The sequence below is a fragment of the Narcine bancroftii genome, chromosome 5 (assembly GCF_036971445.1).
Source record: "Narcine bancroftii isolate sNarBan1 chromosome 5, sNarBan1.hap1, whole genome shotgun sequence".
Classification (NCBI taxonomy): Eukaryota; Metazoa; Chordata; class Chondrichthyes; order Torpediniformes; family Narcinidae; genus Narcine; species Narcine bancroftii.
In genome coordinates this window covers 86,585,994-86,602,043 of record NC_091473.1, presented here as the reverse complement: position 1 = coordinate 86,602,043, position 16,050 = coordinate 86,585,994, and the positions used below count along the sequence as shown (strand labels likewise).

The window sequence follows — 16,050 nt, the reverse complement described above, 5'->3', positions numbered from 1 at the left end:
AGAAATGTTGAGCCATTATATTACATTGGGTTATAACATGGTTACGTTACATTTTGTGAAGAGGGAATTTGATGTTGCTTTTGTTGGTTTGAAGGCAGAAAAATGATAGTGTTAAAGTGTTTGCATTTAAACAGAAAGAAACACAGCAATGTATTATGTTCGGTGATATTCATACGAGATATACACTTAGATTGGAAGGTTAAGACACATAAAGATATAAAGTTTATTTCCGGTGAAAGGAGGGATGTCATGATAATGAATAGGCATGAGATGTATGCAGATAGAGGTTGAGCTATTAACCTGACCGGAAGTAAAAGGGCATGCGAGCGTTGTATGCAGGTGCGAAATGGTAGAATAATGGAAGCAGAGAAATAAAGACATGCTGATGTTCAACAGATAAATCATGTGTTGATGGTGTTATCAATTTCACATTTCGGGCCACAAATGTGACAGGGCTCAGGCCCGAAACATCGGTAATATATCTTTACCCCCACTATGGGCCCAGTTGAGTTCCTCCAGCATTTCTGTGCTTTACTCTAATACACCAAACTGTCAGCCATCCTCTTGCCAGTTGCACCTCCCGTGCTGTGCTTGAGCTATCTCGAAATATAATGCAATATCTTAATTATAACATTTTTTCCTCCGTATGGTGATTATTGGATATTTACTCAACTGAAATAACTAAATTCAACTGAAATTTCCTTTTCAACTACAAGGGCAGTCCAGATGCAAACTGTGCCAAAGTTGGTCTGATTTTAAGATTTTTTTTCACCTTAATTTTTGCTGAAACTCATTTCCATTTTGTTGAATATAAGATTTTCCATTTTAATAGGCTAGCATTTTTTGTTGAAAACTTGGATTTAAAAATGCTTCAAGTGCTTCTTATTAATTTAAATAATGGTAATTTTATGCAGTTAAAGAAATATAGGTCAATGGATTTTTGGATATTTATGGAATCAAAGTATTTAATATTTCTTATTTCAACAAAACATGGACCATTCAGCCCATCGACTCCATGCAAATGTCCAGAGCAATTCCATGAATCCTATTCTCCCACAAAAAAAATCTCTCACATTCTTTGGTTCTCCTACCACTTGCATGTGGGTAATTTACAGCAGCTAATGAACCATCAACAGGAACATCTTAAGGATACAGGAGGAAAGTGGGGAAAATCCATGTGATTAGAAGCAGAAAGTGGATATAGACTAGTGCAGGGAAAGAATATCTTATGAAATGGTGGAACAGGCATATGGGACTGACTGATCTATTTCTGCTTCTATTTATGAATATGATTGAAAATAGTATTTCCCATATAAATTAATTGCTTATAATCAGCATTTAATTCATCGCTTTGGGATTAACCAGATTTGAAATAAGTGAATATGATTTTCTTAAATTATGCTAAACAATTTTCTCATGACTTTAGTGCAGAAAATAAAATTTGTTCAGTAAATTTAAAAATAATTGAAGGCTTTTTACTTGTTCTTGCAGTCAAAAGAACTGTCATAACTTTGAGCAGACATGTACACTTGTAAGACTCAAATTACTCCAAGTTGCAAACATGATTAATTTGAGCCAATGTGACCATCGATGTACATAGGTCATGTTCTAACATAGTGTTTTTAACAATAATGTAAACTTTACTTTCAGCAATTGTAATTTGTGCTTAAAATTTCATGGTCTTTTGTGCAGTTTGGCTGATCTTTGGTTGAACTTTCTATTTATTCTACAGAGAGTTTTAGTCACAAGTATAAACCATTAGTTGGCATTTTGTTTTATGGATACAAATTATAAAGTCCAAACCAATTCCTGTCTACAACCCTTGCAACCTCATAGGCTCTTTACTCCTTAAGTGACCACTCTTCAGGTCAGGATTGCATGTTTTGACATGTTTGTTGAGTAAATGACTCAGAATTGCCTATTTTATGATTTAATTAATATTCATTCTGTTACAATGCAGTATATTCAAGATATTAACTGAATAAAATCCTTAGGTGTGGATTATTGTCTGTCATATTTCAGACTAAATAAAAAAGCACAGAGCAGGAAGTATTGTATGTGGAATTAGCAAATAACCCAGGATCTGATGCCTTTTTGACACCTTGTTTTGAGGTGGAATGAGTTAAAATGCCTGTTGCTTTCTTTTCCTTAAAATGTGCTGTGATTCTTTCCAAAGCCTGACAATGATCCTTTCAGTTCTAATGAACCATCTCATCTCCAGGGAAACCATCTGCACAGTGTTGAACTGTACAATCATTGTGAAGCACAGTGAAATACTGTAATGTCCGTCTTGCTGACTTGCTTAAGATAATGATTGACCTTCCTGTTACTGAGACTTTATCATAATTCCTCAATTTTCTGATTGGGCGCAAACCCAACTGGAAAATATGCAAAGCATGATTCATGCCTGCCCTATTTAATGAACACTGACCCTGTCCAGGTTTCTGGGGCCAGCCTCATTTTACTCATTTGCTTAGGCGCCAGATATTATAAATGCCGCTAATTATGAGTAGGCCTTAAAACCATTGGGCCATCATGTCCACGCAAAAGGGATTCTAGCTTGTGTGAATTTGCATTAAAATAGAAACTGGGATTGGTTGGTTGTGATACTATCAAATGTTCTGGGAATTCAGGAGTCTGATGGCTTGGGGGAAAAGCTGTTTCCCAATATGGACCTAAGGGCCTGAGGACTACAATACCTCCTACCAGATGGCAGAAGGGAGAACAATTTACATGAGGGGATGTGTGGAGTTCTTCACAATCTTTATTGTCTTTCACCTGCATTGAGTATTATAAATGTCCTCATGGTAGGAAGAAAGCCCCCAGTGATCTTTTCCACTGACTTCACTATCCTCTGCAGGGTCTTGCAGGCTGAGAAGGTACAGCTTCCAAACTAGGTGGTGATGCAGTTGCACAGGATGCTCTCGATACATCCTCTGTAGAATGTAGTGAGGATGGAGGGTGGGAAATTAACTTTCCTCAGCCTTCGTCAGAAGTAAAGGCACTGCTGGGCTTTCTTGGCTATGGAGCTTGTGTGGAAGGACCATGTGAAATTCTCCGCCAAGTGCACTACAAGGAACTTGATACTCTTAACGACCTCAACGGTGGAGCTGTCAATAGTCAGCGGAGCGTGGTCTCTTGGCCTTCTTGAAGTCAACAACCATCTCTGACTATAATGACCATGAAATAGGTTCAGTTTATGATGACCATGAAATAGGTGACATTGAAATAACATTTAGGGGGGCGTGGCAAGATGGAATAGAGTCTAGATGTGCAATCTCAACCTCTCTGGCCAGACTTTTAAATACCTATTTTTTAACCCTTTGTTTTCAAGTTTAAACTTTTTACATTTTAGTTTAAAGTATTAAGGAATTATTATGGCCACTAATGGTAAAAAGACTAAACCTCAAGTTCAAAAGAAGTTACATTTTTGAAGTGCTGAAGATTTGGGGCCTAGACGACTTGATACAGCCCCAGGCTCAATCTCTTCATTACCTAAATCCCAAAGATCGCCTGTGGGGGCTAAAAAAATACCTATTGCTCACCAAATGAAGGATGGCGCTGCAATTACCCGTTCTCCAGAAGAAGGAGCGTGTTCCCAAGAAGTGGACCCCGATTTGGAAAGCCTTTTGATTTCAATGGAGGGAGCACGCAGGAAGACGACTCCATTTTTGGAAATACATCAGGTAGCATTTCAATCTGAAGAAATCGTTTTTCTTCGCGAATTGATGAGAAAACAACGAGATACGGGGGGAGACCAGTGGCGACCCCCTGAGGAAGTCGGGGTGCTGTCGCTGGGAGTCCAGACCCACAGGTAAAACTTTTAAAATGACTTCTGTTGCATTGCAGCAGGAGCTGCAGTTTCCTTGTTCTGCCACTATGTCAGAGAGAGCAGAGCTGAGATTTACCAAATCACAGTGTATGCAAATGAATGCAGTTATTCAAGCTGTTATAAAACCTGGAATGGATATGTTGACATCTCAAATGAATGAAATGGTTCAGATGAATGCTGGTATAAGTTCAGAATTAAATAGGATTAAGACACGTGTGGATGCATCTTATGAAGAATTTAAAAAAACTTCAGACTGCTTTTTTGGACTGTAAACAACAAGTGACTTCTAACACAGAAAAAGTATTGAAAGTGGAAAAATCAGTCATAGAATTGGGAGATCGTGAGAAAGAGCTAGAAATAAAAATAGATTATTTGGAAAATCAAAGCAGAAGAAATAATGTGAAAATTGTTGGTTTGCCAAAAGGTATAGAAGGGCAAGATCCTCTTTGTTTTTTTAAAGACTGGATTCCGCAAATATTAGGGCAAGAATTTTTCTCTGGGGGAATTGGCACTGGAAAGAGCCCTTAGAGCTTTAAGAAGAATATCCTCAGCTGGTCAACCACCGAGACCAGTAATAATTCGATGTTTGAGTTATTTGGATAGAGAAGCAATACTTCGACTTGCAGTACAAAATGCGAGACAACGACAAACCCCATTATTGATTCAGAATAGCAGAGTCTTTTTTTATCCTGATGTGAGTCAAGATGTCATTGAACATCGACGTTGATTCAATCCAGTTAAAGAAGTTTTGTGGCATAAAGGTTTTAAGTCTACTTTTCGTTACCCTGCAGTATTGAAGGTGTTTTACAGAGACTATCAATTTTGGCTTTTTGAGACTGATCGTGAAGCAATGATTTTTGCTGATTCATTGCCAGATATAAGAGGACAAAGACGTAGTCCACCATAATCTCCTAAAGAAAAATTTGGTAGCTCTGGAAATGGAAGAAATGACAGAAATGGGAAAAACGGGAATGGAAAGAGTCTACCTCCTTCCGAAATGGGATCTTCGAGATTGGAATCTTCTGGATGAAAAGAAGAATTTTCTTATTCTATTTTTTCTTTTGTGATTATGATATTTTGATGTTACTGACTGTCTGGGGAGGGAGAGATTTGCACTGTTCTTTACTCGTCATCAGCCACTGGTGGGTGACCCACACCCAATTATTGTTTAGGGGATTACTACCTTTTGGTAGATTTTTTGGGGGGGGGGGATTTTCTTTTTTTTCCTTATTATTTTTTATTTTTTTTAGTTTTTAATTTGTGATTTTTTTTAATTGGAGGGCCTATATACGTTGATTTGAGTTTTTATATAAAGATATTATTGGTATTTAGTAATAATAGTAGATATGTCAAAGTTGAGGTTTGCTACTTTTAATGTTCGAGGATTAAATAGTACGATTAAATGTAAGCAATTCTTGGCATATATTAAGAAAATGAAATTTGATATTGCCTTTTTACAAGAAACACATTTGAATGTGAAGGAAACCGTGAAATTAAAAAGGGATTGGGTTGGGCATGTATATTCTTCTTCATTTAATTCTAGAGCTAAAGGTGTAGCAATTTTGATACATAAAAATTTATCTTTTGAATTACAATCAATGGAGGAAAAGGCAGAATATATTCTTAAATTGAATTGTAAGATTTTTAGTGAATTTTGGACTTAATATTTATGCTCCAAATGCAGATGATGAAGTATTAATTTTGGATGCATTTTTATGTTTGGGTCAAGCTAATGATAATATTTTAGTTGGTGATGATTTTAATTGTGTTTTGGAACCTTTATTAGATAAATCTCTGAAGAAAGTTAAAAAATCCAAGATGGCAATTCAAGTCCAAGCGTTGATGAAAGATCTTAATTTAGTAGATATTTGGAGACATCTTAATCTGACAGAGAAAGATTTTTTCTTTTGTTCATCTAGACATGAATCGTTTTCAAAGATTGACTTTTTAGTATCGGCACATTTACAAGGGAAAATACAACAAGCGGAATATAAAAGTAGGGTGATTTCAGATCACTCTCTTATATTTTACATATGAAACTTCTGAGAAAATTCAAATAGCTTATCGTTGGAGATTTAATACAATGTTGTTAAAAAATATGGAATTTATTGATTTTTTGAAAAAACAAATTTTTTTTTTGAAAGAAAATTCTAATTCTGTTCAAAGTAAGTTTGTATTATGGGATGCTATGAAAGCCTATTTGAGAGGACAAATAATTAGTTATACTTCTAAAATAAAAAAAAGAATCAATTTAATCAGAGTCTTGAATTAGAGAAACAGATCGATGAGTTAGAAAAGGAATTTCAGAAAGATGCTACAGATGATCAGAAAATAGAATTATCTAGGCTGAAATTGAAATATAATACTTTGCAATCTTATCAATTTGAATGTGTGATTAATAGGACTAATCAAAGGTATTATGAATGGGAAGAGAAAGCACATAAGGTATTGGCATGGCAATTAAAGAAAGAACAGATATCAAGGACTATTAATGCTGTTAGATGGAATTCCCTTATTACTTATAAACCTCGTGAGATTAATGATAAATTTTATTCATTTTATAAAAAGTTATATACATCTGAAGGAAAACAGGAAACTGGATCGATTGATTTTTTTATCACAGTTGTATTTACCGATTGTAGAGGGTGGAGATATACAGGAGTTAGAAGAACCATTTACTGATTCGGAAATTAAAATGGCTATGCTGGAAATGCCGAACGGTAAATCGCCTGGTGATGGTGGATTTTTGGTTGAACTTTATAAAATTTTTTATGATGATTTATCTACAGTGTTTGGGGATGTATTATGTCAAGTTGGAGAACATTATGATTTACCTGAGTCTTGTTCTAGTGCTTTAATTACAGTAATTCCTAAAAAAGAAAGTATCTTCATATACACCAATTTCGTTGTTAAATGCAGATTATAAAATAATAGCTAAAATATTAGCGAATACATTGGCTAAATTTTTACCAATGATTCATATTGATCAAACAGGTTTTATAAAGAATAGATATGCTACAGGTAACATTTTGCGCATGATTAGTTTGATTAATAGATTTCAACAATCTTTAGATCATCCGATGGTGATATCCCTAGATGCAGAAAAAGCATTTGATAGAGTTGAATGGAATTTTTTGTTTAAAGTTTTGGAGAAATTTAAGTTTGGTCCTTCTTTTATTGGTTGGATTAGGGCTCTATATAGTAAACCGATAGCTCGAGTATTGACGAATGGTTTGATTTCAGAATCTTTTAAGTTAACTCGATCAACTCGTCAAGGTTGTCCTTTATCACCAGCTTTGTTTACGTTAGTGATTGAACCTTTATATCCAGAAAGACATCCATATTGTATTAAACATTCCTTCAAATGCAAAAGTGACTGAGCTGGGTTTATTAAATACACCAATACATCATCAGCAAATAAATTAATTTTATACTCCTCATCTAAAACTTTCATACCTTGTATCTGTATATTTTGTCTTATCAACTGTGCTAATTGGGAAAAAAGTGATATATTACCGGTAAGTGAAGGAGATTATTCAGTTTATAAGAATATTATTAATTTGAAGTGGACTGATTGAATTAAATATCTGGGGTATAATTTTGAATGTTAATTATCAATCTTTATATAAATTAAATTATGCTCCATTAATGAAAAAAAATAAAACTGATTTGATTAAATGGAAAAATTTACCTATTAATTTAATGGGAAGGATAAATACAATTAAGATGAATATCTTTCCGCATATACAATATTTGTTTCAATCTATTCTGTATTTACTTGATAAAATTTTTTTTTGAGATTTAAATAAAATGGTTAGGGAGTTTTTATGGAGGGGTAAATTTTCAGGAGTAGCTTTGAATAAATTAACTTGGAAATATGAGTTAGGGGGACTACGTTTACCACATTTTCAAAATTATTATGAGGCAGCCCAACTTAAATTTATTAGTTCATTGATGGATTTGGTACGGCCTCCTAGTTGGGCTAAAATTGAGATGGCAAGTATTTCTGAATTTGAAATACATCAGTTTTTGTTTAGGTGGAATATAAATTTGTTACAATATAATGTGCCTATACTAAAACATTTAATTAAGTTATAGATATAGAAAAATAAAATGATAGGTTCTAGGGGTAAATTATTGGCTTTGACTCCTTTGTATAATAATCAACTTATTTCTTTTTCAATACATAATCAAAGTTTATTGCATTGGAGATTTAAAGGTGTGAAAAATTTGAGAGATTTTTAGAGGGTAAGTTTTTATCTTTTAATCAGATGAGGGAAGATTTTGGTATTGATAAGAATTCTTTATTTCTTTATTATCAAATTTGATCTTCGGTAAAATGTATGTTTGGTTGAGACTTCTCTTATGAAGGTGCCAGAGAAGGGTTATATTTCATTTATGTATCAAATATTACAGGATGATATGGATAAAAAGTGTTGGGATAGATCTAAAATTAAATGGGAAGTGGATATTGGTTTTACTTTTTCTGAAGAGGATTGGTTAGATATCTGTTATGATAGTGTAACTAGATTCATAAATGCACATTATGCAATGATTAATTACAATTTTTTACATCAATTATATTTGACACCTGAAAAATTTAAAAATTATGGTTTTAATGAATCAGATTTGTGTTTTAGATGTGGTGATACGGTTGGAACTTTTTTTCATGATATTTGGTCATGTATACAATCTTTTTGGAAGAAAATTCAATCATTTTTAGAATACCTGTATAAGATTAAAATAGCTTTAGATCCAACAGTATTTTTATTGGGTAGTTTGCAACCTCTGAAAGGTTTGGGATTAGATAAGTTTCAGCTTGCTTTTGTATATTTAGCTTTATCCGAAGCAAAAAAATGTATTGCTAGTATGTGGAAAGATACAAATATGATTGATATTAATGGATGGCATAATGAGATGAAATATTATTTAATAATGGAAAAAATTATGTATGTTTCGCATGATAATTATAATTTTTCAATTAATAAGTGGCTGTTATACTCGGAATATTTACATTTCAGTTTATATTGATTAGATTTTAATATGTATATTTAACTATGGCTCTCCTTAGGAGAGTTGGCTGAAGGGCGGGGAATCTTTTCTTTTTTTTCTTTTTTTTAATATATATATGAAAAAAATGTTCGTGTTCATGTTTAATTGCTGTATATGTCAAATATTATTTGTTTTTTGAATGAATAAATAAAGTTTAAAAAAAATAACATTTGGGTAGGCAGTGATTATAGTAGGGTTGAGTTAACTGGAGAAGAGAAGGAAAGACTACTGTGGAAGCATGGGATGGGGTGTTGGCAGTGAGGAAAGTCAGTCTGTCTTTCCATTTTAAACTTTCCAAGGTCCAGTACAACAATTTCTCCAATGAGTAAAGATGGTCATTGGACTAATCATTTCTTTTGGCAGTGGTGAGAAGCCGCTAGTGAAAAAAATGTCTGATGTATTAACAGATGCTTGATACTAACTCATGATGTAAAGTTTGTTCCAGTAGTTTGACCAAGGATAATGTAAGCCCATAAAGTAATTGTCTGCAGCCTGCTACGAATAGGAATGAAATAAATTCTGCATTTTTCCATTATAAACTAAACACCATCCAACAGGAGGTGTGAAATAAAGAGATTGCACTTTTAAATGAAGTGCTAATTGGTAATAATAAAGACAAGTCACTGGATTCCTTGGGTGAAAGCTATTACAAACTGCTACTGTATTTGCTGAGAAGCTAATCAGTGCCGCTGTGATTATGCCAGATATTGGTGGCTACCAGAAGCAGTGAGGTTCTAATTGTGTCTTTTTAAATTTCCTTTTAGAGAGTGACGGGCTGCATCCTGTCCAATGTAAACTCTCCAGCTACACCTGTAATTGGACAGCCGCAGAATGGAAGGCGAACTATCTACCAGAACTCTACAATCACAAACAACAAACCCACTGCAGGTAGGTCTCACCTGTGATGTGGTGGATGCATACTCAATATGCATATATTACAGGGTTATATATTGGCAAGTTTATTGTTATCTGATTGTACAAATACAACCAGCAAAACAGAGTTCTCTTGTCCTCAGTGCAAAAAAGAGACGCACAACCTGACATATCACACCAAGAGACAAACAATACATACGCAGGACATGAGAGTCTCGGATGGTTAGCACGTGCAGTTCCATTGGTCAATCAGCTTTTTCACTGCCTATGTGAAGAAGCTGTTCCTCTGTCTGGTGATGCTAGAAGAGATACTCCTATATCTCTTTCTTGAGGGAACAGCTGTGTGCATGGTGCAAGGGGTCCTCATTGATTTTGCATGCCCTCTTCAGACAATAATCCTGGTATATCACATTGATGTGGGTGGGGGTGGGGGAGGGAGATTCCAGTGACCCTCTCTGCCATTCTTATGGTTCTGTCGATTGATCTCGGATCCTTTTCTCTGCAGTAACCATACCACACTGTGATGCAGCTGGCCAGGAACCTCTTGATAGAGCTCCTACAGAAGGTTAACTTAATGGTAGCTGGTAGCCTCGCCTACTTCAGTCTTATCAGGAAGTGCATTCGCTGTTGCGCCTTCCTGGCAAGTGAGGAAATATTGAGTGTCCATGACAGGTCACTAGTTAAGTGAACTCCAAGGAACTTTCTGTTCTCCACTTTATTTACTACAGAATTGTTGATGTATAGTGGAGGGTGGTCATTCCTGATCCTCCTGAAATCCACGATCATCTCCTTCGTCTTGTCTACATTGAGATTCAGGGTGTTACTCTCGCACCATTTCATGAGATTTTCCACCTCTTCTCTGTAGTGCAACTGATCATTGTTGCTGATGAGGCCAACTACTGTCGAGTCATCTGCAAAGTTGATGACACTTTTGGAGCTGGTTCTGACATCGCAGTCATGGATCAGTAGCATGAACAAGAGTGGGCTGAGCACACAGCCCTGAGATGCACCAGTGCTCAGTGAGATGGTGCTTCATGTTCTGCTATTGATCTGGCGAGACTATTTGCAAACAGCAACATTTTAGCTTAACCTTGGCATGTTGGGTGCAGATATTGTGGGCTGAAAGACTGATCCTGTACTGTAGATAGATCAGCTAGTTGAGTGGTGTCACAACAGCAACCTTGCACTCAACATTAGCAAAACCAAGGAGCTGGTTGTAGGAGAATACGATCCAGTCATCATCAAGAGGTCAGCAGTGGAGAGGGTCAAGAACTTCAAATTCCTGAGATCCATCTCAGAGGATCTTTCCTCGGGCCTTCATGTCATGAAGAAGGCATGCCAGTAGCTATACTTTGTGAGAGTTTGAGGAGATTTGGTACATCACCAAAGACTCACAAAAATTTCTACAGGTGTTCCCCAGAGAGCATTCTGACTGGTTGCATCACTGTTTGCTCCAAAGGTGCCAGTGGACAGGATGTAAAAAAGCTCCAGAGAGCTGTTAACAGTGATATCACGGGCATCAGATTTCACTCCATCGAGGACATATACAAGAGACAGTGTCTTAAGAAAACAGTCTATATCCTCAAGTACCCTAACCACCCAAGCTATGCCCTTGTCACACTGCTACCATGAGGAAGAAGGTACAGGAACCTGAAGACGAGCATCCAATGGCACAAGGACAGCTTCTTCCCCTCTACCATCAGATCTCTGAATGAATCACTTTCAGGACCTCACTTCCTCTTTTTTGGCACTATTTATTTATTTTGAAATTTCATTTATAGCTGCTGCAAAACAATGAATTTTGGGACATGTTCATGACAGTAAATTCTGATTCCTGATTCTGTGCTGTTCTGGGTTCTATATCTTCATTGAGTTCGCAATAGTGTCCTTGATCTTCCAGTCACTTGACACTTTTATTCTTCCCAACCGGTAAACAAATCACTTAATTTGATATGTTACTTTGGCATTTTTCCTTCTGCATTGTTGATTAACTTTCAGAACTTTGAATATATTGTAAATGAGTGGCCTTTTATTTTTAAACCATATTAATCTAATTCCCTGGCCTTGAGATTGTGTGCCCAATTCCAAATGCATTAATCAAAGCCACACTAATCTGTCTGTCCTAGACTTCCCAACAGTTTCAGCAGAAATTCCAAAGTGAGCAAGTTATATAACAACCTTCTGGATTGAACAATGAATTCAGCAATATCTAAAGGTCACATCTTCTCTAGACCCATAATAATTTATTTTCCTGTCTAATCTACTGCTTCTTTTGCTTTGTATCATTCTCTTTTCTCATTTAATATCTCCCATCATCCAACCTCCTTTGAAGAAGACCGCAGAGCCCACCTCACTGACAAAAGGCAAAGGAGGAAAAACCCAACACCCAACCCCAACCAACCAATTTTCCCCTGCAGCCGCTGCAACCGTGTCTGCCTGTCCCGCATCGGACTTGTCAGCCACAAACGAGCCTGCAGCTGACGTGGACTTTTTACCCCCTCCATAAATCTTCGTCCGCGAAGCCAAGCCAAAGAAAAGAAGAATCAAAGCCACACTAATCTGTCTGTCCTAGACTTCCCAACAGTTTCAGCAGAAATTCCAAAGTGAGCAAGTTATATAACAACCTTCTGGATTGAACAATGAATTCAGCAATATCTAAAGGTCACATCTTCTCTAGACCCCTAATAATTTATTTTCCTGTCTAATCTACTGCTTCTTTTGCTTTGTATCATTCTCTTTTCTCATTTAATCTCTTCCATCATCCATTCTGTCACAGACCATGCCACTGTTTTATCGACCAATTCCCTTCTCACTTCTCAAAATGAACTTCGTTTTAAATTGGCCTGAGAGTCTGTTCATTTTTTTCTCCCTCCAGAAAAGTTGCCTGGCTTTTCTGTTACCAGTATTTTCAGTTTTGTAAAATGAATACTGTTTTTTTCCCCTTTTATTTGTATGTTCACATGATATGGGTGTCGCAGGTAATCCCAGGATTTATTGTCCAATCCTATTTGCTCCTGAACTGAGAGGGCAGTTCAGAAATAATTACTTAGGTGGCTTTGGGTCAGATACAAATCATATGGGTAAAGGTGGTTGAAATGGGGCAACACAATGCATAACTGCAGTAATCTGGGTTCAATCCTGACCTCCAGTGCTGTCTGTGTGACATTTGCAAATTCCCTCACTTTCTTTGGGTGCTGCAGGTCCTCCCACATCCCCAAAATGTATGAGTTAGTAGGTTAATTTGTCACTGTAACTTATTGTCATCTGTAGATTACAAGTAGTATCTGGGAGGAATTGTGTGGAATATGGGGAGAATAAAATGGGTTTGGGTAGGAATAGTGTAAAAGTGGGTATCTGGTGGTCATCAGGGACACAGAGCATCAAAAGGTCTGTTCCCACACTACACATCTCTCAACTCTGACAGATGTCATCTCTGAAAAAGTAAATCAGAGCAAGTTTCAGGATTCAATGTATTGCCGTGCGCACAAAGATCACTTCTTTGTTTTCTCTTTCTTCTCTGATGAATCCAGTGCTATTATTAAAACAAAAAGGTGACAGAGAAAGGGGGTGTTCTTTCAGAGACATCAGGTGGCCATGGATATCACTGCCTCCTCTTACATTCCTGCCTCTGACACCCCTGTAATCTCTGAAGCCACACAGACTGGTAGGTAGATTCTGGTTTTAAATCCCCGAAGCATTAGGGCCAATGGCACTCGAGGACCTTTGGGAGGCCTGCTGGACACTATACCTGGATCCAATATCTGGTTCCCAGAAGGTGGTCACTAGTAGTTTTTATAATTATCTAAGCAGTCTCATGCTTTCAGTTACTGACATTGGGTTTCACACCAGATAAATTTAATTACTTGAATTTGAAACCCCAGGCATCATGGTATGATTCAATTGACAGCCATTTTACATTACTGGACAAACAGCCATTTCAATATAACATGGAAGATAATATCTGATAATATAATTAGTGATCAAATAAGTCACTTTTTCTGAAATGTAACTGGACTTTTGTTGCAGATTTGTTGATTTTAAGTATCATATTTTTGTGTGTATTATAAATAAGTGGCCTTTTATTGTTTTAATATACACTGGTATTCTAATTTCTTGGAACTGTACTAAGGCTGTGATCATTGTCAATTGTACCAAGGCCCACAAATGTAATTCCATTCCCATTTTAATGTATATTCCACCCTTAATTATATTCTATTATAAATTCCTGCACCTACATCTGAAATGAAAATACCTTTTGTTCAGTGGTCATTGAATAATGCCCCCCTCCACCCCCCACAACTGTTGGTTACTTTATGAGAAAAGTAGATTCACGTTCGGAAAAGAAACATTTGTAGAGCTGGGTGTAAGAGCAGAAGAGTGTGACTAATTGGATAGATTCTCAAACTGCTGACAGGTTGGCCATACAGCCTCTTGTATGATTCTAAATTGCCACGAAGTGCCTAGTATGTGATGATGCAAAAGAGGTTTTCGAAGTTTAATTATTAATAGATAAATGTTTCAAAACAGAAAAGACCAATAAATTGAATTGCGCACTGCATTTTAATTTTAATTCTGTGCAATTGAAAATAAACTTTGGAAAGGGTTGAAATGCAATATGACCATTTCCAGCATGAACATAATTCAAGAGACCATGGTATTATAGCTGTGCCAGTTTGAGACCTTATTAAGTCCCATTCATTTACCTTTGAGTCAAATCCACTCCTCCAATACCCCATCACACTGATCTAGTACTGATACCCATCTGCCTTGCTGCAGCAGAAAAAAATGTGCCATTCAGGACCAAGGATTTTCTTGGTGGGTTGACTAGTTGCATTTAACGGTGGTAGCTATCTGTTGACTAGGTTCATGACTAGGTTCATGAGACATCTCAGGGCAGGGTGGAGGGGGTGAAAGATGATCAGGCCTGAGCTAATCAGGGAGGTTAAGAATTTGGGCTAAGACCATTTGGTCTGATTTTGGCCCAGATTATTTTCTGCATGTGCAACATTACTGCAGTTGGCATCTGCAGACCTTCTAGTTCTCTCAGTAGAGCACACTTATCACATGACTTGTTGCCCATCCACAAAGCAAATCTGCACTTTACTAGACTGAGTTGATTTACCACATTTTGCATTCTGCATTAGTCCAATGATATCCTTCCTTCCTCCCACTTTGCTTAATATTGCATCATCAATGACTCCCTTATTGTGACTCACTTTCATTCAAGTTTATACTATTGATACCTAGCATTAAAAGTGAAGAACTTACCACTGACCAAAGTGGAATCTAATTGAATGCAGTCAAGAAAATTAGACTGCAATTTCCATCTTCAGACCCCCAAGCCATTTCCTCAGGATCCCATAAACACTGACCTTTCTCAGCCAAACTCCTTGCAAAAATTCACACAGACCACATCAAATGTGCTGCCCTCCTTGACCATCCTTTCTAGCCCTCATAATTCTATTCAATCAAGTTAGTCAGATGTAACCTTAACAGATCATATTGGTCATCCTTGGTTTATCAATAAGTTAATAGATGATTATTTGTACTGTCCCTGAGAATTTCCTCCAATAATTTGTTCTCCTCCACTAATGTTTGGCTATTCTATCAATTTCTTTTTAAAATAATAACATCAGAGTAGCAGTTTTCCAATCCACCACCAACACACCTGAGCTGAAAGAGAATTGGAAAATGAAAGGAGCCTTTGCAATTTTTTTCCCCTTATTTTTCAACAACCATGGATATATTTTATGTGGAGCAAAAATTTGCATTCTTGCTTCTCTTTTATATATTTTATCAGACCTGCTGTTTTATCCTTTAATTTGTTGTATTTCACTGTTATTTATTTCCTTTATTTAATGCAACTTACCCTCAACTAAAGCTTCAATGTTGTCTTACTTTTGTGCCAAGATTGATGCTCATTTCCAGGCTTGATTTGCATGCTTTCCACCATGAGGTTTCTGGTATTTGATCACCCCTCCTTTGTCATCTTTTTTCTCCTTTACATGTTCATCAAGAAGGGTCTAATTTGCAAGAAAAACTTCAAGACCTAGCAGCGGAGTTGATGACAAGGCTGAAGAAATTGTTAAAAATATTGCTTTTTTCTTGAGTAACGGCAATCATTTGAAAAGATAGCAGTCAGATTTGTTTTTGGGAGGAGAAACATCTCAAACTACATAAATAGGTTGAACATTTTAAAATTACACATGGCTTGTTCTCCCTTGTTCTGTGGTGGCTCCTGTGAGAAGCATCTGCTGTGCCTTCTAACCATCGGGCATCTAGCTCCAGCAGGA

General features: G+C 36.4%; 1 protein-coding gene across 1 annotated transcript in view; it reads left to right on the top strand.

Moving 5' to 3' along the window:
* Positions 1-16,050, top strand: part of nmnat2 (nicotinamide nucleotide adenylyltransferase 2) — a 127,512-nt gene that overhangs the window by 85,500 nt on the left and 25,962 nt on the right. The window contains exon 6 of the mRNA XM_069942358.1: positions 9,649-9,772. Within this exon, the coding sequence (XP_069798459.1) occupies positions 9,649-9,772 (124 nt within the window). The remainder of the gene's footprint in view (positions 1-9,648; positions 9,773-16,050) is intronic.